This window comes from Chanodichthys erythropterus, chromosome 5 (assembly GCF_024489055.1).
Source record: "Chanodichthys erythropterus isolate Z2021 chromosome 5, ASM2448905v1, whole genome shotgun sequence".
In the NCBI taxonomy this organism is placed as follows: domain Eukaryota; kingdom Metazoa; phylum Chordata; class Actinopteri; order Cypriniformes; family Xenocyprididae; genus Chanodichthys; species Chanodichthys erythropterus.
Window position 1 is genome coordinate 27,574,958 of NC_090225.1, and position 27,685 is coordinate 27,602,642.

The 27,685-nt window shown below is 36.9% G+C and overlaps 1 protein-coding gene across 12 annotated transcripts in view; it reads left to right on the forward strand.

Annotated features, from left to right (window-relative positions):
- Window positions 1-27,685, forward strand: part of tjap1 (tight junction associated protein 1 (peripheral)) — a 149,202-nt gene that overhangs the window by 39,296 nt on the left and 82,221 nt on the right. For 5 of the 12 annotated variants that reach the window (XM_067386792.1, XM_067386791.1, XM_067386793.1 and 2 more), the window contains exon 3: window positions 16,630-16,778. The exons of 6 other annotated variants lie outside the window; for them this stretch is intronic. In XM_067386792.1, the coding sequence (XP_067242893.1) occupies window positions 16,746-16,778 (33 nt within the window). In that variant the 5' untranslated portion in view covers window positions 16,630-16,745. Of the gene's footprint in view, window positions 1-16,629; window positions 16,779-27,685 lie in introns of those variants that run through there. One more of the 12 variants, XM_067386785.1, reaches the window with a different exon arrangement.

The following is a 27,685-nucleotide window of genomic DNA, read 5'->3' on the forward strand; positions in this document are numbered from 1 at the left end:
TGGTTGTTCTCTCCCCTCTTCTCCCCTCTACACTCCCACTTTTCCAGAGCTTAACACGCTCATTTTAACAGACTTTTTTGAGCTTTGAGGTGTGAACGACCAGGGTAAAACAGGGGGGGTTTCATGACCCTTTAAATAATATCATGGCTCTTCCCAGCTTTTGTAATGGCACTGAATAGCGTCTGAGATTTTGAAGCTCCAAAATGCACATCCATCCATCATAAAAGTAATCCATACGACTCCAGTGGGTTAATAAATGCCTTCTGAAGCAAAGTTATATTTAAAACTTTCTGAACTATAATCACTGGTTTCCGGCAATGGCCGTACACGCGTTCACGAGAGAGTCGACTTCTGGCAGAAAGGTGACCTCTGACCTGACGTATGATGTAGAATGTAGCTCCTCTTCTTAAATCGAAATCCTGAGACCTTTTTCTTTAAAACTTCTCATTTTAGATTTCTAATTCGTGACCGCCATTTTGTTTTTCTCTATCCTCTGCTCTTCCGCATTGGCCAGTTCTCACCTAAGCTTACACTATGCCTACGTCCTTCCCGCCGGAACTCAGCTCTGCCATTGTCGGAAGCCAGTAATTATAGTTTATAAAGGTTTAAATATGTAAATATTTGTTGCTTTGCTTCAGAAGGCATTTATTAACTGGATAACTTTTATGGTGAATGGATGGGCTTCAAAAACTCGCCTGCTATTCAATGCCATTACAAAGCTGGGAAGAACCAGGGTATTATTTAATATAACTATGATTGTGTTCGGCTGAAAGAAAGTCATGTACAGCTAGGATGGCATTTTTGGGTGAACTATTCCTTTAAACTGATGACAAAGTAGTTGTTTTGATAAAACTGCCTGTTTGCTTTTTGGCTTACATGATCACACTTTTCCATATAAAAGTGTTTTAGGGATGTTGGGGATATTCCTAAGGGATTTAATGACAAAATTGATACTAACTAGAAATGAATACCTTTTCAGGACACAATAAATTGATCTTGCTTTCAAACACTTCTAATTCAAATAAATGCTGATCACAAAACCCTAATAAAATGTATCACGGTTTCTACAAAAATTAAGCAGCACAATGTTTTCAACATTGATAATAATAATAATAATAAATATGTTTCTTGAGCAGCAAATCATCATATTAGAATGATTTCTGAAGGATCATGTGACACTGAAGACTGGAATAATGATGCTGAAAATTCAACTTTGACATCACAGGAATAAATTACAGTTTAATTATATTTAAATATAGAACAGTTCTTTTAATGTGTCATATTTAGTATTACTGTATGTTTGATTAAAAAACACAGAAGATTCTTTCAAAAACAATACAAAAATCACCACAAACTTTTGAATGAAAGTGTACATGAAAGTTTTAAACATCAGAAATGAGAAGAATTGTTTAATGGAGGTAAAACACATATTTCCAATACATATTTTATTGATTATTGATTCAATTAATGCACATATCACTAGAATATGTGCCAAAGCCCATAACAAAAAAAGAGAAAACATTAGGAACAGAAGTGTGTTAGTGGCTCTTCACATGCATGCCATATTGTATAAAGGAAAAAAGGGGCTGAGGCAGAACTACATCCTCCTTATGGTGCTTGTTCATCTGAAAACTGTACATATGTGAAGTATTAACTGTTGAAGCACTGACTGTTGTAACATGCACTCAAAAGCTATAACACTTTGATCATTTATATATGTTAGTGTGACCTGTGCTTTAACTGCATTGCAGAGGCTTTATTTTGAACGTAACAGATTCACATTCAAGTTACAAACCTTCATTTATAGAGAATTGTGTTGTATAACATTGAGAATTCGGATGTTCTTTAATATATTATATAATGAGTTATGAAAGCAATTTCTGTTATTTCTGCAAAGCAAGAACACAGCAGAAAAGCAAACCATTTGACACTTGCTGGGGATTGACAGTTTTGACTTCGAATGTGAAAACTTGCACATGCAATACCTAGAAATGTGTTGTTCGAGTTGTTTCGCTGCTCAAAATCATTTATTAAACAATTAAGCTGTTGTCATCTCGTGCAATTATGAGACTGGAGCTCAATCAGATGAACAACACAAAGAAAATAATTGCATTAGAAAGTAAATGCATGACACACTTATCAGAATGCTTTTGTGAACTGCAAACTGCTTTAAAGTTTCATTTATTTTTAATTTCCTCCACAAACAAAATTAATCAGACAGGAGTAATTAAATACACCTGTCTCCAAGGTAATAGTTTCCATAGTAATCGATTTTTGATTCATTGCACCAATATATATTTGTGCCTTTCAGACTAGTTTTTCCATTTCAACAAGACAAACACTAGATATGAGTGTAAAAATATTAGTAACAGTTTGTCTTTTAGTTGGATTTCGGTTTGTGATTTTTGGCATGAACAGGAAAACAAACTATTAAGTGCTGTGAAACTTCTAAAGCTGACACACATAAGAGATTTAGAGGTTTTACTCCACTGATGGCCAGTTGCTGTTAAGGTACATTTACCACGGTACTGAATGCAGGGCTCTATGCTTACATTTCTTTTTAGGAGCACTTGTGCTGCTAATTTAAAACATTTCGGAGCAGAGTCATAATTTTAGGAGCACCTTCTGATCAATGACAGAAATAAACTTTCCCAATATGAGGTGATATTTGACTTTACATTTCTAAGGGCCTTATTAAATGTCACTTATGTCAAATTCATACATTTATATTTATAAATTGAGTTGGAGTGATAAGAGACAATCAGGAAGAAAAAGTTGCCAATCAAATGAAATCAGTATCGCCAAAATTCATCTTTGCACTGCAGAGTGTATATTTACAGACTGTTTAATGAGGCTCAGAAGTCGCATGAATGCATTTACATTCATAACAATGTTATGAGTTTAATGTTTTAAATAGAAGGTTTTGAATATAGAAATATTAATTGATTTAAATGGAATAACTGAAACGATAGTTTGAAAATAAAACTAAAAGTGCCAGTAGGAGCGGCAAGTGACTATCTTTGTCACTGAATCATTCATTCATTCGATTCGTTCAAATGGCTGATTCATTCAGAAACAAAGCAAGCGACTTGAATCATTGACTTACTTGATTAATTTGAAAATGAGTCATTACAAAATAACTTTGTTTATTGAATTGTTTTATAAATCAATATTACATTTGCAAACTCCCTTTATAATCATTAAAAAGCTGTCACTCATCTCAGTTCATGATGATTTCACAAACTTTCCTTTATCAATGAAGTTGTCTACACTGCACAATCAGTCTCTTATTCACATCATGTTTGTACTTTGTTATAAAGAGAGAATACATGAGCATGCATAACTCAGCACTGAACAAATTCCAGTGTTTTGAGCGGCGAGTGGATTTTAACTTAAATGCCTCTGATTGGCCATTGTGTTCAAGAAATCAACAGATGTGTCTGTGATTGGCTGCATTGCTCAATGCTGCAAAACATGTTCTTTCTCTCGTTTGCAAAATCTGTTTGGCCAATTTGCTGTTATTAGTTTCAGCTGAGGGTGCACCCTCCAGCACCCCCGTTGAACCGGGCCTGATCGGGTCAGTCGCACTGGTGCTCCTACATATTTCTTCAGTCGCACAGAGTCATTTTCAGTCTCAAATACGATTGTCTGCCCAAACTGAGCAAAAATATGTAATTTGGTACAGTAATTTGCTGATATTTATATGGCCAAAAAGAAATAAATTCTTTGAAATGTAAATCAATTAAATCTTTGTAGCAGTATATCAGACTATTAACATAAAATGCATATAAATATCAGTTGTCACTCTTTATCTCTTAACCCATTTGTGCTGAATGGTAACCCAATTTTTCTGAACGGTTTCATGCATATAGTCATGTTAATAGTGTCCAATGTGAACATGTTCTGCATTTATTTTCCCCAGGTTTTCTTTTTTTCTTGAAAATCATATTTAAATGTGCGGCTGCTATAGTTGCCATTGGGGAAATATGTTGTAAGTACCCCCTCAATGTAAAATTTAAATAGGAGGGTAACATTTGGCATCTAACTCAAAATAACTGCTTTCAACAGATCAATCTTTATTCATAAACAGATTTATTATGTATAAAAGTCGAAGAACATTCGATGTGAACCCAAAAAGGCTGCATCTAGCTTATAATCTCTTGAATATGAAAAAAACAAAAACAAACAAACAACAAACCCATTTGTCTTAAAGTTGTGGAACATTGTGCAGAACAAAGTGCAGCCATTAAGTTGCCCCAGCAGGGCAGTGTGTATCAAAAAGTTAAATGAAAATAATTTTTTATATATTATTATATATAATATATATAGTATGAAAAAACGGGACATGGGGGTGGGACAGTAGAGCTGGGGAAAGATTGCTCTCACATCTCCTCCTTTTGACAGATTTATTAATTTTATTCTATTTATAGAGATGTCAGTTAAAGGGTGAATTTACACTCTAAAAAATGCTGGGTTAAAAACAACCCAAAAAGTTGGTTTGAAATGGACAAACCCAGTGATAGGGTTAAATGTTTGTCCAACCTGCAGGTAGTTTTATTTAACTCAACTATTGGTTAAAAATTACTGTATGGCTGGCTTAAAATGAACCCAAGTGTATGTTTTAGGTGGGCTGTTATGAAAGCAAAAAGCACTAAACAAGACCAATAACCTTGATTTATTAACTTATCCAGAGTAATACCCCATTTCCCCATGATATGCACTTACAAGTCATTTGCCCACCGGCAACTATAGTTGTCAGTGGGCTAAAATGGGTTAATAATGTTTAGTCATTCTTTTCAAAGACGTGCATGAGCAATGCTTTTATCACTTGTTTCTGCTCATTTTTTGCGTGTGTTTTGATCCACTGTTTCACTGATTCACTGTTATTCTGAAAGAGTAAACACGGAAAGCCCAAAAACTCGTCAATGGCAGGGAAAGTGTTTTTCTAAAAAAAAAATGATCAGTCAAGTAAGTGTTCATCTTAAAATATTACCAACATAAAAAATATTAGTTATATAGAACGTTTTACTTTTTAGCCTTTTTAACTTGTTAAAACGGAATAAACTCAAAAGGCATGTATTAGATTGTGTACAACAGGTTTTTCAGCAATATTTTGATAAGTTTTTATAATTTAGATAATTAAAAATATGACACAGTAGACTTTATACGGTTAAGAAACCTTTGGAAAGCTAACAGGAGTGTACAGGTAGGAATAGGGGAGTTGAGGTCACATGAGCCATTTTGGAAAACGTCATGATGATTACATTCATTTCATGTCAGTCCTTCGATGTTTGGCAGATGCTGTTTGGAGACAGCTGCCCATTGCCACATGCTCAGTGTGTAGGCCAGCAAGAGCGACCTTAGCATCAAACGTCTGCTACACATTGAGCTGACAGCTTCCAGACCCAACCACTGACTCAACTCAATCTGTCACACAAACGACAGCTACTTCTGTGACTCAGCCCATCCCTTCCCCTGCTCTGTGAGTGTGTGTTTGTGTGCCCATGTGACCAGTGCCGTGTTTGCCAGCGTCCAAGAAGCAGAGGGGCTGATGGGATTACATGGTGATCAACAGAACTGGATTTAGGCCTTTGTGGGGGAAGCTGTCTTTGTGTAGACAATGCTCAGACTCACAGAAGACAGAAAGAAAACAGCGTCATTGTTGATTCTAGATTAGTTTATCAAGCTGAGGTTTTAATATCTGCTGTTGTTCGTTCATTGACTGTCTGATGCATATTGCACTCAAAACTGGAAGGTGCTTTCCAAAATTCACCAGTTCCAACCTGAACTCAACCCTTTTTTGCAATTTCCTCCAGTCAGGGTGCACAAGCCCACCAAGTTTTTTAGCTGTAAAAAAGCAGTTTCTGCTGCTTGATATTGCAAACTGATATTTCTTACCGTATTATTTTATTGTGTTGTAATCATAAACACACTGGTTTGTAGCGCAAATCATTTTACAGTTTACTGCATGCTTTTAGTTATTTACTTGTCCGGCTATCACCAGACCAAGCTCAATTTAAAATTGAACATTGGTCTGGGGAGTCTGCTATGTATTTTCTACTGCACAAAGAGGCGTGATCAACGAGCATTATTCACGCAATTGGATAGTCCTTCAACCAATTAGATCAACGGTCCGGGTGACGTACTTTGCAGAGCGGCGCGAAAAATCCAGACAGGTTTAGTTTGTATTGGTTTGTAGCATTGATCAGCGGTTTGCAGAAGCAGCATGGCATCGAGCGATTTTTGCAGGTTGTGCAAAAAAAAAATGAAAGTGAGTGGTATTTACACCCACTCGAGTGATTTGTTTGCTAAACTAAAGAAGTCATTTAGCATCGTCGAGAGGTTAAAAGGAATTGGATTGACGTGCTTGCCGTCGCTTCTCTATCGTCATCGTTTTATACCCGCCAATAGCGAGGAAGATGGATAAGCCAGTCTGTGATTGGTTTTCCTGCAAAAGTGTAACAGAATCAGTAGAAATGAATGTACAGGTTTCCAGACTGAGTTGCCGGGCGAAATCAAATCGTCGGCAGATCACGCTGGGTTTAACCAGTCTAGTTATTAACCTGTAGAGGCTAATGAATCAGATGTCTCACACTTTCAAAGAAAATCGCTTACTTCTGCATGGCAAAATAAGTTAGATGCTATGAACGCTTTTGCGGGATAACTAAGCTCTGAATTTGCCAAAGTTGTCCAAGTTAGTGGCATTAAATCTTCAGAGTTTTGTTTGAGGCACTTATTAAAGTAAAACTAAACGAGGGCGAGCCCCCAATTTATGGCCCCTGGCCCAAGGGGAAGCAACAAAATGAGGGACATGCTTAAAGCAAATGTAGGCTCAAAAGATAAGGCTTTATTTTTCACAAAAATTGAACAATTAAAAAAAAAGTAACTGTTTCTGTAAATGTCAGTATCATCAGTGTGCAATGCAGGTTGCCTGGCTGGATGTGCAGAACAGAACACAAACGATGTCCCAAACCATACTCCCCATCTTGACTCAGTTGACATTCTCTTTTAAAAGGAGTGTCTGAACCATAGCAACAGGTGTATCCAATGGACAGCAGATTGAAGTAATTAGTGGATGGAGCAACGAATCACAAAGCTCCCGAAACCAAACAGCAGGGTTCGTCACACTAGTAAACTAGAAACCCTCTGAACGGTGCATTCTGCTTTGTTTGTATCCAACTTTTTCCTGAGCAAACAAATAATGCCGCCATGATGGATTCTAACTTCCGTTTAGATGCTGTCCTGTTTCGGTCTCCATAGGAGTTAACAATGGGCTAAATAGAGCAACTGAATTAATTAAACCGACATTTTTGAACATTACTAAAAATGAAAATGAGCGCAGGGTTAAGCTGTGCTGTTGATGACTGCCACAACAACAGCAAAAAACTGAAGAAATTCCTGGAAAGTACATGTTTTGAGCACCAGCAAATCCAAAAAAAGTTTGTCCGAATACAGCGCCATACAGTATGTCTTGCATTTTATGCCAAAGACTGACAAGAGAAAACAAGCATGGCTTGCAGTACTCGTCAAAATACTCCCCATAAAAAGTATATGTGTGTGCATTTTGAGGACAAAACAAAGTTCATAATTTGAGTGCGTAGTTTTGAGGTGTGTGCGGCTCATGCGCAAAACACGTGCTTCAGACACACGAGGAAAAATGAAGCGAGTGCCGTAGTTATGTATTCTGAGTGAATTAATGTCTTCAAGCCATGCAAGGGATTAGGTATACTCTCATGTCGGTCCACACGCGTAAGACCTTTGTTTATCTTCAGAACACAAATTAAGATATTTTTGAAGAAATCCAAGAGGTATATGACTCGTTCATTGACAGCAATTTAACTGACACTTTCAAGGTCCAGAAAGGTACTAAAGACATCGTTAAAACAGTCAACATGACTGCAGTGGTCCAACCTTAAAGCTGCAGTCCCTAATTTTGCCTCTTTGTTACTATTTTTGTTTGAAACCTGCAATCGCAGTTGTTTGTGGAATTATCTTTACTTGCATTTTGCCTCGGCACGGCTCCTCAGCGTGGATGAATCTAATGTTTGCTGTCAGTCACCACATCGGTGTGGATACTGTACTTCAGAGTCACAGATTCTACGTCTTGGAAGTATGACCAAATTAATAATTTTCACCAGAGAATGTCATCTGAACAAGGTGGGAAAAAAAGCATTACAGTAAATTGCGCTGCCAATGGTGATTAAATCTAAAGATCGCTTTGCTCATATTACGTCAAACCGTGCAAATTATTATTATCGTTATACTTTGTTCTCAAATTGTTAATGTTAACAACATCAGCATTGCGTGACTGTGTGTATTTAGTGTGTATTAGCGTTACCTGTAGATTTCAGCTTCTGTACAGTCTAATCCCTAACGTTAATTTGTCATGCCATACAATCCGCTTTAAAAATTATATGTTTAATTATTGCAGCTGCTGTGAGAAAAGGCTATAAATGAAGAGTTTGGTTCCAAAACGCTATAAATCCATTTTGATTAATTTGAGTAAAAAGGTGTTTTCTTTACCAAGAAATTGGCAAAATGAAAACCACTCTTTTCTGTTTCAAACTTTCACATAGCATCTTTTGGTTATAAAAACATTAAAAATTCAAATCTAGATTTTGATTTTCAAAGGTTTATTATAAAAATTTATTATTTTTTCCCCAAAATGCAATAAATGCATGACACGTTTTTTTGTTTTGATTTTTTTTTTTTTTCAAAATGCAATTAATCCATCAATATAAAAGTTATTTTTCATATTGAAAGTAAGTTAATTCACATATATGACAGCCTCTGAACTTTGTCAATACTAATCGTATGTACATGCATTTGACTAAAAATACATTCATTCGTCGCTCCCAAAATGAATTCAACGAGTCATCTTGTTAATCTTATAAATGAATTATGTCTCTGTTTGTCATTACCGATCAAGGCGTATCTGGCGTCACCGCATGGTTAAAATAAACAGTTCAGTTTAGGGAGCGTGATAGAAGTTTGATGCTGTCGTGAAACAAGCAACAGCCGGCATTTTTCCTCCTCCCGACTCGAGTGCCTCGCCTTCTTAATCTCCTCACGTAAATGATTTCGATGGCTTGCGTTTCTTCCCCACCGCAGAAAGCACCACAGGTTCAGCAATGTTCATCGAAATTATTAATTTTTCTGTTTTTGTTGATCACAAAGTACAAAGTAGATAAAGGATGCGGGGTGTATTCAGAGCGCCGCCATTACTGTTTACAGTGCATGGAATGGTGCGCTGTGATTGGTTGAGCGGATATATCGCGTTCTGCAGAGAAGTGAGACTGGCGTTTGTTGCGTTTTGGAAAGAAAGGGAGAAAACATGACAGAATAACACAACGGATATCGCATTTTGCGCAAAATTAATAAATGACTTTTCAATACCGACCAGATACAATACTGATTTTGGCGGAAACTCAATTTTTTTGAAAATGGCGTTTATCGCGTTTTGGAACCAAACTCTTCAAATGTAGCCTACTAGCTGGGACTCGTTTTTTTTTATGTATACAGATGTGACATAATGACGCAAAGACAAATGGCGACATGCTTGATTTTCCCACGAATACCCACCAGTACCACCCGAATTATAAAACTTTATTATAAGCTTACTGTTGTGAATCAGGCTAAGGTAAGGAGATGGTTTTGAATACTGGCTGGTTATGTACATGCTCAAAAATTGATTTTGAATCATTTTTAACCAAAAAAGGTTATGGAGAGCAGCTTTAATTTTATGAAGTGACGAGAATACTTTTTGTGCTCAAAAACAAAACACAAATAACGACTTTATTCAACAATCTCCTGTTCTCTGTCATTCTCCTTACGTTGTTGCTGCAGTAAGCACACTGAATGCTTCCGTGTTTACGTCCAAATGCTGGCTCAGTGTTGGCCAAAGCTGTTCACGTGAGCAGCACGACGCATGCATGTGATGCTGACAAAGTTGACATTCTGATGTAGAACCTGTAAGCGCTGGATGTAAACAGTGTAGGAGAATGACACAGAAGAGAAGATATTGTTGAATGAAGTCATTATTTTTGTTTTGTTTTTGCACACAAAATTTATTCTCGTCGCTTCATAACATTAAGGTTGAACTACTGCAGTCACGACTTTAACAATGTCTTTAAGTGTTGGTTAAATTTCTGTCTACTGATGAGAATATACCTCTCGAAGGTCTTACGGGTGTGGAATGACATGAAGGTGAGTAATTAATGACAGAATTTAAATTTTTGGGTGAACTAACCCTTTAAGTGATGGTCATATTCACTGTAAAGCCAAGCTTCTTTAAAATGAAACCTATTTGGTGCTGGTTAAGCAAGTGGTTCAGATTTAGATTTAAGAGGTTAAGGTTAATGATTATTCGATTGATTGTTAATATAAACAATGATCCATAATGGGAATTGATGTAAATTGACATCCTTAATGTGGACCAGGCTTTATGCTCAGTCAAAAGTCTGGCTACATGAAAATATACTGCATGCAGTAACTTATTCATACCTCATTGCTGTATCTTTTCTTGTTCTTTTCTGTTATTCTGCAGAAAGAGATTCTGCCTTCAGCTTTTAGAAGAATTTTTGCCATGTTTAGCATGTTGAAATGTGCCTCAAATGTGCAATTGTGATGCAAGGTTTATGTTCAAACCTTTTCGAAAAAAAGTTTCCCACTTGATTTACATCCCCCGAATATGTCACCTTTGCCCATTAGATCATATCATTACTGCAAACTTGATTTGTCAAAGGTTCACTTATCACTCCACTTCATTATGGCGAGATTGCGGGTTTCGGCAAGTGAGATTGCTCGCTTATTTCTTACTGAGGTGAAAACTCAGACTCTTAAGCGCATTAGCTAAGGGTAGTAGACAAAAAAGAAAAGTTGAAAGATGAAAGGGTTGAACCCATTGCATCACAATGCAGGATGATGATTGTACTTCTGAATTTGCTCTGTGCGGTAAATGTTCTGGGCGTCACGCTTTTTGCATGATGCTGCGTGCCCATATTGTGAAGGGTTAGAAACAACCTTGAATCGCAACTGATCCATTCAATTTCCATATGGGCTTTGATGTAAAATGACGTGGTTGCTGATGATGCGGAGGCGTGACTCAATCACAATACGTCGTCCACCTCTCAATGCAGTGTTATTAAATGTTCCCCTTATCTGCTGCCCGAATGTCTTGCTGTCAGAAGCTCTGCGTTCATTGTTCATGTAATCAAACACGTCTCTAGCAAGGCTTTCAAAGCTAGTCTCATCCACAGCTGCCTAGGGCACCATTTACACATTCTGTTCTCGGCTGTCTCTACATATTGAGCTCTTGATTAACAAAATACTAGGGCTGTTGGTGGATTAAAGTTAATTGAATTAACAATTCGGTTAACAATGATATGGCAATTAATTAATCAAATTAATTGCAGCTACACACATTAATCTACGTTTGGCGAAAATGTGTTTCTAAAACCCTTGATAGTACATTATTGTGCCAGATGAAAACATTGAATACATTACAAAAGGTCGATTAATACATCACATATTGTTTGTTTTATTTCCTTATCATTTAACAAATGCCTTTCACAGACCTACAGTCGACAAAATCCATTTTAATAGTTCACATGAAGGTGGTACTTCTAGCTTGAATTGGTCTGATGTTTAGTAAGTTCCTTATTACGGATTTTATGTATGAATGGGGTGGCATGATTAATTGAATAAATTCTTCACATTACTTTCTCTAAGTGATCACACTAAATTAGCACATTAAATTGACAGCCCTAGAAAATACATTTCCATTGGTTTGTCAGTGTGATTCCCTAATAATGCTAGAGAAGTTCCCATCATGTTATATATCCTGCTGTGCAGTGGTCCTCTATACATAATGGCAAGTTTTACGCCTTAATCTGATTCCAGTGCTTTCACGCTAGTCAAAAGCCAGACGCTATTAGCCAAAGTGCAAGCCTGCCCAGCATGGGCGTCTGCTCTTTAAGTGAAATATGGGAAGAGTTTCGAAAAGCCTTTTGAGCAGCTTTTACAGCTCTGAGTAACTTGGAATTTCTTCAGCCAGTACTAAACAATGTGTGGCTGGACTAAATCTAGGTCTTTTGTTTATTTCGTACGTTTTTGGTTAAAGCGTTGGACCTTTACAAACATTGTGTCTTCATTGACATCAATCATGATGATGGCCCTGGGAATCCGGCTGTTGTCTTTGAGACTTTATTATGCAACGTCTGTTTAGTGTTTTCCAATGGAACTATACAGGAATACAGAACCGCAGTCTTGCTTTGCTAAAACAGCCATGCAATTGATTTTCTTGGGGTTTTATTGCTCTTGCAGTTTTTTGTTCGATGTGGTCAGCCAGCTTCTCTTCTCTAAGTAAGTGTATTAGATTGCATTCACTGTTTGTTTTTGAAATTTTATGCATATTTTAAAGATTCAACCTATTAAAAAATGTTTGTCAAGTCTGAGCCATGGCCTATGCACGTATGTTTGTTTCCAATCTCTTCTTAACTGTGAGAAAATTTAAAACAGGGGCCTCCAACCCTGCTCCTGGATTTCTACCATCTTCAGCTCCAACCCCAATCAAACACACAAACCAGATAATCAAGGTGTTAAAGTCGCCATGAAATCAAGATTTTTTTGCTTTTAGTATGACTATGTTAGCCTTACTGTTATCTATAATCTAGTGTGTTCCAAAACAATGACAAAATTCATATTTAGAAGATATAAGCATTAAAAGTTAGTCTCTCACTTCCACTAATATGGATCAATGATTTTAATGACATCACACTGCACTTCAGCTTCTCATCAGATTTTCTGTCCAATCAAATGCTCTGTAGAATCTAAAGCGTCCCACCCCTTACATTATAGATACTGAAGCTGCGGCTAAAACTGGTAATTTGTTCACACTTTTACTATTTTCTACATGGTGAATGGCACATAGTGCACTATATAGGGGATAGGGAATGATTAAGACAGTGTAAATATGCTTTCCATTGTGGTGAATGAAGTCTGGTTTCAAGTTAGTGACATGTGAACCGCTGCAGCATGAGCACAGTCTGCTCCGGTCCAGAGACACGAGAGCACAAGGCAGATCATTTACGCGAGTCTACGCAGACCACAAAACGTATCGGACCTATTTGAATTCTGCACAGAATGTTATATGATATGGAGGAGATTAAGAGGAGAAACGCTTAGATATTAGAAGGAAACTGAGGCTTTACCAAACTCAACGGCTCTGGCCGAGCTGTGATATGAATGAAAGGCTATTGGCTATTTAAAAAAAGGGGAGGAGCTGTTAGATATGTCCCGCCATGTCTTCCTGTTTCAGTGGAAATTACATCAACACATTGAAGAATGCCATGCGTTTCAAGTCACTTAAGTGAGCCTTTAAGGATTGCTTGAAAATTTCATGCAGTTTTATAAAATTTAAGGTCATAAAAAGTCTTAAGTGTCCCAATTCTAATTTTATTTTGGAGGTCTTCTACAATAGGTTTACATGCATCCAAGATCAAAAAACACTTTAATTTTCTCATAATATACATTGCAGCATCATCTCTTTTCTCACAGTTTCTAAATGGTAAACGATTCAGTTTCTCTAAACCACCTTTCTGAGAGCCTACTTTTCTCTGATTGGTCAGATGGCCCAGTCTGTTGTGATTGGTCGTGTGTCAGTAACAAAACACCCATTACCTTATTTGAATTTCAGCTCGGGATCTTCCTCAGCACTTGATACTCAGTGATACAAACAGTAATCAAGGTCAAGGTCAAATTTATTAGCCATTTCAACAATACAGTTGATAGGAATTTGTCTTGGTATGCTCACATAATTAACAACAATGCAGCGACATGAACACACATACACAGACAGAACAACACATATCACATATTAAGTGTGCCAGCTGGTTTGTGGCCAGACCATAAAGTACTTAGTGCAAGCCATACAGTCAAGAAACGGTCCACAAGTTATACCCTAAGTCAAACATTCAAGCATCAAACCGTGTTTAAGTATCGTATAGCTTGGAGATAAGTGCTGTCTCTGAAACGTGATGTTCTACTAGTGATACTTCTGTACCTCTTCCCTGATGGCAGAAGAGTAAACAGGTGATGTGCTGGGTGGCAGGGGTCATTGGTAATGTTTCTCGCCTTTCTAATAATTCTGGTGACATAATGTGAGGCTATGGTAGGCAGACTGCAGCCAGTGATCTTGGAGGCTCTGCGAACTACTTTCTCCAGCTGGTGCTTATCATGACTGGACGCGTTGCCATACCAGGACAGGATAGAGAAGGTCAGCACGCTTTCTATAACGGCTCGATAGAAATGAGTTATGCCTTCCTGGCTAACCCCAAATTTCCTCAATTGACGGAGGAAAAAAAGTCTCTGATGAGCTTTACCTACAATGAGACTAATGTTCAGGTCCCATGAGAGGGACTGATGTATGGTAGTACCCAAGAAGCAGAAGGAGGAGAACCTCTCAACAACCTGGCCATTGATGAAGAGAGGAAGGTGCTGGACTGTCCTCTTCCTAAAGTCCACTATCATCTCTTTGGTCTTGAATGTATTGAGGATTAAATTATTATCCTCGCACCACCTGACCAACTGTTCTACTTCACCCCGGTAAATGGATTCATTCCCATCAGAGATAAGACCTATTACAGTGGTATCATCTGCAAATTTTAAAAGTTTAACAGATGTTGAAAGGGACATACAGTTGCTGGTATAAAAAGAGTACAGAAGAGGAGACAGGACACACCCTTGTGGTACTCCAATGTTAAGAACCCTGGTTGATGACATATGATTATGGATTTTAACATATTGTTTCCTACAGGACAAAAAGTTCAAAATCCATTGACACAGTACTGCATTGACACCCATTGCTAAAAGAGAGTTATACAGTCTAATAGGAATAATAGTGTTAAATGCTGAACTAAAATCAAGGAACAGGACACGGGCATATGTGTGCTTAGCTTCAAGATGTTGGAGAATGAAATGTATGCCTAATGATACCGCATCATCCACTCCCCTATTTGCCCTGTAGGCAAACTGGTGAGGATCTAGTGTAATGTGCGCTAAGTTTTTACAGACTAGGCGCTCGAACACCTTCATGACAGCAGACGTCAGTGCAACAGGTCTGAAATCATTAATGATGGCGTCGGTTTTACCATATCAATTCCAGTGTGAGTCCTCATTCTTTGGAAGTGCAGCAAAGTAGATTTGCTGTCGCAGTGCAGAAAAATAGTATTTTCAACATGTTGAAAACGCAAACTAAACTCTTCTAGTTTCAGCTACAACTACAGTGTTTGAGGGTAGGGCAAAGTAGACATTGTTTGTTGTTAGCCAATGAAAACCATAGGCTGGCATTATGCAAATTTGTTACAAACCTACATAGGTTTGTGTAGGAAGTAAGAGTGAAATGAAATGACTTGTTTCAGGCAGTTCAGAATCGATTCTTTCTATTGGGAGACAAAAACTCCGTTTATCTGCACTTTGATCTTTCAAACGTTGCAGACCTTTTACATTCACAAACAGCTGTATTACACACTACATGAGGAGTAATATCCAAAAAAAAAGCATAATAGGGGCACTTTAAATTGTGTAACAAACGTCTTAATGATCATTTTAAGAGTTCCTAAATTTGGGGATGTTTACTTAATGGTATTTATATTGCAATATGTGGTGCAAGCATATTTATCTCCCTTATTTTTTGAAGTTTGTAAATATATATTAATATTATGCTTTTTTATGCACTCTTAGATTTTTCCACTTAGCAGTAAATGTGCTCCTTTGGGAAAAATAAAACGACCATGCAGGGCTTGATGCTTACTATGATGAACAGATTTAATTAAGGCATATATTCACATAAACATTGATAAATGCTCATACATTGGGCACATCAGAAAATAAACCTCGCTGGTTCTTGCTCGTCAAACAAGCGTGTTTGAGCTTTCCTTTACTATTGTTTGAAACAAGATTGGAGTAATGTCAGATTTTTTTTTATTATTCATTAATTTCAAACAGGAAGAACTTTATTTTCTGGTTAAATTGTATTCTTAATCTCAGTTTTGATGCAATCTTGATGGGGAATTCGCCTGTCTCAAACTCTGCAGGTTAATCCTTAAGGCAGATCTGCTTAGACAAGAACTTGCTGCAAAGAAACATTTTCAGATTGGTTTTGAGTCGCCATCACATACGTTTAAGCTCTCAGTCTCCGCTTGTTCTTGCTGTTTCCACCCCCCCCCACCCCCCCACCCCCCCCAAGCTTCTTCATTGAGTCTCGTCATGTGCCAGGCAGTTTGTTTGGTGTGCAGTGTCAGGGGAATATCCAGCTTTCCGCAGAGCTGTCCCTCACATCCACAAGCCACTTTCTCCTGATGGAACACACCTTAATTAGCATCTAACTGCTTTATGCCTGTGACTGTGCCCCGTCCCATGGGGACCACAAGTGGTCTGTGTTATAGTGAGCGAGTCAGTGAGTGTGAATGCAAAGCAGTCAGGCAGACGTTCATTTGAGACACGCTCTAGCGGTCCCACGGGCCCCGTCGTGTCTTCGCTGACACTTAATCCCGGGCCTGGGTGATTGGCAGCGAGCTGCTCTGCCGCCAATGACGCTCGTGTTTTTCCATCCACCTGCTTTTGTTTCAGGTCATTGATAGCCCTGAGGTTCACATGCTGAACGGGGGAGGAGGAGCGGGAGGAAGAGGAGTGAGACGTGAGCTAGATTGAGTTTCCTTGGCGACCGGAGGGACCCACTTGGGGCGATGACTCTGGAGAATGCAGCATGCACACTTGAGGTGAGGGGCGATGCCATGCGGTATTTTGATGCTGTTCTGTAACTTTATGTGTCTGTGTCTCTTGTGATTCTCACTGTAGCTACGTCTTCTGTGACTGATCTTGCCGAACAGCTTTAATTAATTCAAATAGTTTCCTGGAAATAAATCATTTGTACTTTGTCTCCAGCTCTTACTCTTGCTCTACATTAACTGCTGATAAGTGGCCAGGTTTTTGTGCTTGTCTGCTCTTATGAGCTGGGATTTATTTCTTTAATCTAGTTTGTAGTGTTCCTCATTGAGATGTTCTAACATTGGTTCTTTTGCATAATGAATTGGCCATTTGCTGAAAGAGTAATAATGGTGTTTCACCCTAATTTGCCTTGAGCATCATCTCTAGTGGTCTAGAGGCTATTTTAAATCATGAGTTATCACAATTCTAAAAAAATTATTTGCTATTGTACAGAGCCCCTAAAGGGACCTTTGAAAAGTAAAGATATACAAACATTTGCGTTTGCACAAGAATTTTTTTCGTGCTCATGAGAAACTATTGCATGCGCACAAGATTTTTTTGGATACTCGCACGTTACAATTTCCAGTTTATGTATATTTTTTTGCAGTGAGTCTGTTGATTAACATTAAAAATACAGACAGCATTAGGAACATTAGGCTGCTGTCACTTTAAGGCTAATGCACGGATCCAATATACTGTTACACATGCATTTAATTTTTTGTCTTTTTGCGCTTTAATGTTTAAATTGGCAGGGTTTAAAAATGTGCAAATGATAAACTTTCATGACGATGCAGCACTGGTCCAATCGGGACAGTGACAGTGCTGTCACCGAACCCTACATGTGCTAGCGACAGAGGGGCGCTCTCAGCCAAGCGACAGTATGTAAAGCTTAGCAGGCAATGAAATTATATCTGTGCTAAACTTATTTTTGTCTCTAACTCAATTACAGGCAACTGTAATCATACAATTTACTAGCCATTGGCTAATAAAATACATTTTTAGTCGCCTCTTGTGAAATTTGTTTGCATACTCAAATTGTATAGGGTTGCCTTATGTCCAGTTTAAATCATCCTTTGTGGCAGCCCAGAAACCACGACACGAAATGGGCTGATGGCACAATCCGACTGTGTACATTGTCCTTTTGTTAAACGTAGCATACTTTCTCAAAATTTGGATTTTGTTAGTGCAGTATATTTATATTGTCCCTTATAAAACTTTAACAGCCAATTAAAAACATGTTGGTACAGTAAAATGTGCTAAAAATTAGTATTTCACAAGATCAATAAACCTTTTATTAAACCACTTTGTCATATTTTACACATCCTTACAGGTGGTAGAGAAATGCTGAATTTCTTCATTCAATTCTAATAGCGCTTTTTTCTAACAACATCATAGACATAGAGGACTTTAGGAAGCGTTGTGTTATAAAAAGGAGCCTTGCGTCAATAAGTGACAAACGAATAAGTAGCTGGATTCAGCTTTGTACTAGATGAATTGCTGATCTAAATGATCCATTAAACTTAGCATATTGAGTTATATTTCATATAAATCAGCCTGTTTCACAGTGCGGTTTCTTGACCGCAACAGAGATAAAATCATTAAAGCAGACAAAAGGCCTTAAAATATGACGTACTGCCCTAACGAAAGCCAAATTTTGAGCAGTTTTTATTGTACCAATATTTTTTTACTGGACCCTTGAATCAAAGTCTGTATATTTTGTTTTTTTTAAAAGGGTTTAATACTATTGATTAAATTTTTTTATTAAAAAAAAAATTATATATTACAAATTAAAACAATAAAATGTTTAGTCACTTTAGATATAATTGAGTGTACATTACATCACAGAAAGATATAAATGAATTTTTGACAGTTCACGCATACAGCCATATTCACAAGATCTGAGTGCACTTGCAAATAATTTGAAATCATTCCTCTTATTCTGCTACATAGGAGAGCACAAATAAACCACCACATTTATAGCAACAGAAGAAAGACGTGAACAATACAAGTAATTGTGAACAGTACTATTTACCCAATTTACATCCCTCCTTATCTAGAGCAAGAGCAATCATTAATCATTTGAGTTCTTTCCTGTTTGGTGCTCTTACATTTGTGTTTTTCTCTAATATGTTGGAAAACTATTTGTGCTATTTTTTGCATATTTATGCTTTTTTAATAATCCTATAAGGAAGCTTATAAGATGACATTAAAGGCTAAATGCATAAAGTCTACTTTTTTGTGTATTTAAAGCATAAACTGTTTACACTTGAGGGCCGTATGAAGTCAGTAGTTTGAGACCCCTGTTCTCATAGATTTTATAAGTCTTCCTATAATATTATGACACATTTGGGACTGTTGCCCATTACATTATTGTGTCCAGCACAGGTATCGGATTTGAGACTCTTCTTGCTACTACAAATACTGCAGAAAAAACTGCTAATATTACTTTTTGAAAGGGTAATTTATATATTTATGGGTTAATTATGTATGTAACATTTCAACTTTAAATGTATTTTTTTATTAATATATGGTCCTTAGGTGATATATGGTTAGATATTACACCAGATCTTTGTCCAAAGGCAGATTTTCAGTATGAGAGTGAAGTCAGACTCGACAAGTGGTATAGAGACCTGCTGTAATGAACCGAGTTATAATATTGACCTCTCTTTAAGTTCCTGACTTTTTTTTGTTTTGTTTTGTTGCAAAAACAGATATATGAACCTTTGCTGTGTTCAATTATTTACTCCAGGGCCAGAAGAACTGAACGCTGCCCAGCTCAGGTGCTTGTTAATAATGAAATGCTAAGCTCCAAGCCTCTGTGGATATTTTTTTCTTTTTGAATGTGTTGTCTCTCACTCAATGCTTTAGGATCTGAATGGCAGTGACAGTCAGGTAAACTGAACCCCTCCTCCATCTTTTCAGTGTCAGTATGTAAACTGTATCAAGGTCACACATGGATCATCACTTCATCTGTGGCACTTCATCAGTCCCACCTATGTGTGCGTGTTATGCAGTTATGCTCTATCTATCTGTCTGTCTGATATAATCTGTGAAAACCCATCACATGTTTCAATACCATATGAAAGAATCGAGCCCTTTCCAAATCTATTTTTAATGCTTTCATAGCTTGTCTGTAACAACAGTTATGGTTATCTGAAGTTGGCTGATTGCTGTGATTTTCAGAAATGGAATTTCGAGAAAAAAGGGTTTAAATGACTGTCACCCCCTTTTTTCGTATAGACATGAAAATGCACTTTCCAAACATTAATGGTTGTAATTCAAGAATGCTTTGGAATATAGACCTAAGGTTGGTCTTGTTTTAAAGAAGACACATGTCAGATTATTGTAGAAGTGAAATAAATTATGAAAGTTAAAAATTTAAAAAAAATTATAGAAGTTTGTTTATGAAAAAAAGTAAAAAGAATAGAATTGTTTATATTTTATAATAATATATTACAAAGCATGTTGTACTCTTAAACTGCAAGAAAATAAAAGCCAAAAATGTCAACATTCCAAAGTTTAGGTTGAAATATTTCAAAAATGAGCTTTCAGTAAGATTTTGTTTGGGTGCAGTACCAAACTTTTTCACTAAATGACACCCAATCTCCATATCTGACATTTTAAGTGTGCCTCTATTTATTTGAGTAATCTGAACCATATATTTCCATATTCTCATACATTTTAGGAAGTAGACATCCTATTCAGAAGTAGTATGGGCAGTTTGGCAGTATTTGATTTGAATTCATCCTCTAATAAACACATAATTAGAACATGTGTGTTCATTATAGCTCCGTTGTTCTTTAGTGCTACGTCTTCTTATGATAATGTGCCATAGTTTATACAGGACTGGTGGGAAATTTGCATTAATTCACCTTCATTCTACATGTTATGTGGTTTATTTTAATAGGTGAATATAATATAATATAATATAATATAATATAATATAATATAATATAATATAATATAATATAATATAATATAATATAATATAATATAATATAATATAATATAATATAATATACCCACCCACCCAGAGCAGTGGACATCCGTATTTGCCGCGGCTCCCGGGCAGTGATTTGGAGGGTTAGATGCCTTGCTCAATATATACACTCACCAGCCACTTTATTAGGTACACCTTGCTAGTACCCCCTGTTGCCTTTTCATAGTTCATATTGACATGATCGCATCACACAGCTGCTGCAGATTTGTCAGCTGCACATCCATGATGCGGATCTTTTGTTCCACCACATCCCAAAGCTGCTGTATTGGATTGAGATCTGGTGACTGTGGAGGACATTTGAGTATAGCGAACTCATTGCCATGTTCAAGAAACCAGTTTGAGATGATTTGAGCTTTGTGACATGGTGCATTATCCTGCTGGAAGTAGCCATCAGAAGATGGGCACACTCTGGTCATAAAGGGATGGACATGGACAGCAACAATACTCAGGTGTGCTGTGGCATTTAAATGATGCTCAAATGGTACCAATGGGCTCAAAGTGTGCCAAGAAAATATTACTCACACTATTACACCAGCAGCAGCCTGAACCATTGATACAAGGCAGGATGGATCAAAGTTTTTATGCCAAATTCTGGATGTTGCAGCAGATTTTGACACTCTTCAGACCAGGCATCGTTTTTCCAATCTTCTATTGTCCAGTTTTGGTGAGGCTGTGCAAATTGTAGCCTCAGTTTCCTGTTCTCAGCTGACAGGAGTGGCACCGGTGTGTCTTCTGCTGCTGTAGCCCATCTGCTTCAAGGTTCAATACGTTGTGCATTCAGAGATGCTCTTCTGCAGAAGCCAGTCTGGTCATTCTCCTCTGACCTCTGGCATCAACAAAGAATTTTCTCCCACAGAACTGCCGCTCCCTGGATATTTCCTCTTTTTCAGGCCATTCTCTGTAAACTCTAGAGATGGTTGTACCTGAAAATCCCAGTAGATCAGCAGTTTCTGAAATACTCAGACCAGCCCGTCTGGCACCAACAACCATGCCATATTCAAAGTCACTCAAATCACCTTTCTTCCCCATTCTGATGCTCAGTTTGGACTTCAGCAGATCGTCTTGACCATGTCTACATGCCTGAATGCATTGAGTTCATGCCATGTGATTGGCTGATTAGATACTTGGGTTAACAAGCAGTTAAACATGTTTACTTAATAAAATGGCTGGTGAGTATGTATATATGTATGTATGTATATAATTTGTTTTTACTGTATATGTGGATTTGTTTTTTATATGACGACACAGAATGCTGTTCATGGACATTTTTAAGTAGATTAAAATCATGTCACTGCTGATGAGTGTAATATTTGAACTGAATGGTATATTTATAGCACACAGTCACAGTAGATGCTCAATTACAGCTCTGTTTCAGACAAAAGAGAGAGCACAAATAAACCACCACATTTATAGCAACAGAGGAGAGACATGAACATTAACAAGTAATTGTGAATGGTACCATTTTACCTAATTGAAATGCCTCCTTATTTAGAGCAAGAGTAATCATTAATCATTTGAGATCCTGTTTGGTGCGCTCACATTTGTTTTTCTCTAATAACAAAAATTTGTTTACATTTGGCTGCTTTTTCTTTAAAAGGAAGCTATAAACAAATGCGAAATAGTGATATTTTTTTTTTTTTTTTTTTTTTTTTTTTTTTTGTGGATTTAACGATAAACTATTATTACTCAACGGGTGGTATGAAATGCAAGGCAGCAGTTTGAGACCCCTTTTCTAGTAGATTTTATAAGTCTTCCTAGATTTTTGTGACACATTTAGTCCTTAACAAGATAAGGCCCATACAGGGGCCAAGGTGAGAAAAATGATTTGTTGTGCTGTGACTCACTCAGTCATTGGATACAACTGAATGTTTATGTATGGCCACAGAAAACACTTCTGATTGACAACGTCTACTGAACTAAAATGGAATTGCTGCCTCTGATACTAGGTTTTATAATTTTTTTTTTTTTCTTAATTCATGTTGGCAGATCAGGGCAGATGCATTTATGTGGCTTCTAATCTTTACACACTATTTAAAAAGCTCTTTTAAACACTAAAGCATTGATAGGGATTAAGCATCAGTTTTGGTATTGGATTCTGATCTTTAACTTGAAGTGTGAGATGCTGAAGGCTCATGGCTGAAGTTAAGTTTCTCCAGCTCTCCCCAGGTTGGCAAAAAAAAGCATCTCAAAATGCATCAGATTGATGCTTTAAAATATGGAATATTTAATTTTTTCTTCTGGGGAAGCATGCCCCCGGACCCCCTAGATGAGTAATTTCTTTCTCACCTTTTTCACCCCTGACCCCTTTTCATGCCTGCATGAGGCTGTGCATTGAAAGAACAGGTAGAGGAGATTATCGTAGAATATTCTGCTAGTCTAGACCTGATTGATTCATCCTCTTTACTACTCACGCAACAGGTCAAGAAGCCCTGTCTAAAGAACATCTGTTGTCTGCAATCCATGTTATAAGAAAAGCACTTGACACCATGAATGATAAAGCTGTGCAGACAGTATGGAAATGGGTTGGTCTGAACACTCATACCAGCATCATTTACACCAGTCATCTGGAAAGTGGGCTGAAGTTGGCGGATATTGAATCAGCTTTTGCATGTTAAATATGTAAAGGAGTGGTGATAAAGCTCATCAGAGCATCACTTTTTCCATTTGACTAGCTGGTCTGATTTGGATAACCTCAGATGCTGGGAACGTGGTATTCTGGAGCTCAGGTTCCTCGGTATTGATAATAATTTTTTTTTTTTTTTTTTTGTAAGTAAAAAAGACATAGACAATTGATGAGTGAATGAATGAATTATTCCTTAAAAATATAAATTTTCTGATATTATTAGGGTTATTAGGGTAGTGTGTATTTGTTGATAAACGTCATGCATAGAAGTGTTTAACATTATGTGGGGTAACATTATGAAATAAATGTTTTTCTCCAAAACATGTTGCCCACAATTATTAGCACCCTTTTATTCAATGCTTTTTGCAACCTCCTTTTGCCAAGATAACAGCTCTGAGTCTTCTTCTGTAACGCCTGATGAGTTTGGAAAACACCTGAAAAGAGATTAGAGACCATTCCTTCATACAGAATCTCTCCAGATCCTTCAGATTCCCAGCTCCATGTTGGTGCTTCTCTTCAGTTCACTCCACTCATTTTCTTTAGGGTTCAGGTCAGGGGACTGGGATGGCCATGGCAGAAGCTTCATTTTGTGCTCGGTGACACATTTTTGTGCTGGTTTTGATGTTTGTTTTGGATCATTGTCCCAACGGATGATCCAACCACAGCCCATTATAAGATTTCTAGCAGAAGCGTCCGGTTTTGATTTTTTTTATCTGTTGGTATTTGATAGAATCCATGATACGATATATCTGAACAAGATGTCCAGGACCTCCAGCACAAAAATAGGCCCACAACATTAAAGATCCAGCAGTATATTTGACCGTGGGCATGGGGCACTTTTTATCCATGTGTGCACCAAACCCATCTGGTGGGTTTGCTGCCAAAAAGCTCTTATTTTAGTTTCATCTGACCATAGAAGCTTGTCCCGTTTGAAGTTCCAGTCTTGTCTGACAACTGAATATGCTGGAGATTGTTTCTGGATGAGAGCAGAGGATTTTTCTTGAAAACCTCCTGAACAACTTGTGGTGATGTAGGTGCTTTTGATAATTTTTAGGCTTTCTGAGACTCGAGACTCAACTAATCTCTGCAATTCTCCAGCTGTGATCACTGGAGAGGCTTTGGCCACTCAAACTTTCCTCCCCACTTCACATTAGGACGATTTAGACACACGTCCTCTTCCAGGCAGATTTGTAACATCTTTAGTTGATTGGAACTTCTTAATTATTGCCCTGATAGTGGAAATGGGGATTTTCAATGTTTTAGGTATTTTCTTACAGCCACTTTCTATTTTGTGAAGCTCGACAATCATTTGCTGCACATCAGAACTATATTCTTTGTTTTTTTTCATTGTGATGAATGATTACGGGAATTTGGCCTTTGTGTTTCCTCATGTTTATACTCCTGTGGAACAGGAAGTCCTGGCTGGACAATTTCATGTTCATGATCACCCCGGTGAGCTAAAAAAATTTAAATATGAATGCGAATATACTTCAGAGATATTTTACTCATAAAAAATTCTAGGGGTGCTAATAATTGTGGGCAACGTGTTTTGGAGAAAAACATTTATTTCTTAATGTTATTTCCCCCCCACTTTCAATTCTTTTCCTTCAATGAAAGGTTAGATTTTTGCTAATTTTATGAATTAAAGATCAAAAGGATAAACAATGCAGATTTATTTTTAGAGTCATCTTTGATCATATTTATGAAGGGGTCTAATAATTCTGGCCACAACTGTATGTTGCATATTTGAGGTCTTAATAACTACATCCTCTCCTAAAAAAAAAAACTCTTCACTAAAATTATGGTGTTTTTGCTTGTCCGCCATGACCCCGCTGTGAGAAATGCTGCAAGCGGAGTGATACAAACAGTGAAACAGTTCCCCTGGTGATACTGGTAGAATATCACATGGCTAGAAAAGGCTCTCAGCCAATCAGATTCGAGAACCAGAACAAACTTGTATAAAAACACCTATAATAGCCTCCCATAGTGAATCTGCTTAAGACGAAAACACATTTTGGAAGAAGGATTGATGTAATGGCATTATTTTTTAATAAAAACATACAACATAGTTATGTTGGCTTGAGAAAGCCAACATATTGATATTATTATTTTTCTTCTGAATCTAAATATTCTGACTGCTACTCCTAGAGCTTTAATGCTACAAGCACCAAACTTGCCACAGACCTGGGCCTTGATGTGTAGTTTGTTGCTATATCTTTTCAGACTTATCAGAGTTACAGTTTTCGAATACTAAATTATCAAATCTCATACATCTCCCAAACTGTTAGTCTTTATTCATTAATTAAAAACAATGTTTTAGATCATCACAGCAGTGCCCACTGCTGCTCCTCACGAAAGTTTGTCATTTGCATGTGTTTTTAAGCCTTGCTAGTTAATACATTTCAAGCGATTCTACATGATGTGTTTTGTGTGACACATAGAGACGTGTCGCGTCTCTAACGCCCGCGCGCCAAAGCTCGTTCATTCTCGCTTCTATCAGTGATCTTCTTTCATAATTGCTTATTTCATTTCTTTGTTTGAATGTTTATGTGTATGTCTGTGTTAATGTGTTAATGATGTGTGGCATCTGTGCAAACTACATTTCCTAACGGATGAATAAACTGAACAGAACTGAACTGAATGGACAAATTCAAGATCATGTCAAAATACATGGCGAATATCATTGAAAACAGTCGTTTATGTCTCAAGTGAACAGAAACAGATGAAAGGCTTCATTCATTAATTTAAAACAATGTTTTTAGATAATGAATTCATTTAAATATTTTTTTTTAACAGACTCATTTATAACAATTAGACATTAAATGTGTTTTGACTATTTGTATGTTGTATAATTATATCTCTAGGTAAAGAGCATATATTAACAAAAAAATAAAATAAAAATCTTTTAAGAGGGACTCATTGATTTATTAATTTAGGTTTGCCTCTGCACATAAAGACTCCACTTTGAGTCCTGTTCAAGGTGTATTTAGCATTTTATTTGTTTTTACTTTTGAAACTATACAACCCGCCGCTTCCCTATTAATAGAGATGCTATACAGACAGGACTTATTCACACATGCAATCGCTATCTCATTAAGGCATTCAAATAAATGTAATCTTACTGTGCTTTTATCTGTATCTGATTTACAACGAGCAGAAATCTGTAAGAAATGTTACGACCTGTGGACAAAATAACTGATGAAAGTGAACTGTTATGTCAGGCAATAGCACTGTGGGTAATGAATTCCAAAGGTGCCATAATACATTTGTCACAGCTGTGCACAAGGTGACCAAAGTTCAAGTCCCACTTCAAGTTTTGGGATTTCTCAAGCCAACATCAAAGTTTGTTTACGAACATTAGCTTCTAGTTAAATAGTGTACTTTTTAAGTTTTATCAAGCTTTTTCAAAAAATAAAATAACATTTTTAGTTAAACAGTAACAGCACATATATTGACTTTAATATTTTGGCTAAATTAATTCTGCTTTCAGTATTGATCTTTTGTGTGTGTGTATTGTTTCATAGTATTGTAGTACTCTCAGATCCACTTAACATATTTTACCCATTTAAATCCATTCTGCAGATTTCAAAATCTGCATAGAGAATACATTTTGGGGTTTTGTAATAGGACCACTTAACATTTCTTTAAAATTTGGACTAAGGCAAATTGTAATATTTCTCTTCTACTCATCACTCAACGTCTCATATAGCTGAGTGTTGCAGCAGTTGATGAACATGGTAATGAGCAAACTGAATCATCTGTTGGCCTAAATAACGATCCCTGAATCATTTGATCTGCTGTCCATGTTTCCTGTTGTTTGCACAGTGATAGAGAGGACACAGCCGAATCCCTGACTCATGTATTGAGGGTTATCCTGCCAGCAAGGATTGGCAGGCTTGTGTTGTCTTGTATTGTCTGTGTAATGTACAAACATTCTGCTGTCAAATCCTGATACTGTTCATTCTGATTAGCATTAGTGGAGAAAGTGTGCTTTTTTTTTTGTCGTTGTGGACAATTTTTTTTCTTTCAAAAACATATGTGTGTGTATGTGTGTGTGTATATATATATGTGTATATATATGTGTGTGTATGTGTGTATATATATATGTGTATATATATGTGTGTGTATGTGTGTATATATATATATGTTTGTATATGTGTGTATATATATATATGTGTGTATATGTGTATATATATATATATGTGTGTGTGTGTGTGTGTATATATATATATATATATAACGATCCCTGAATCATTTGATCTGCTGTCCATGTTATATATATATATATATATTTC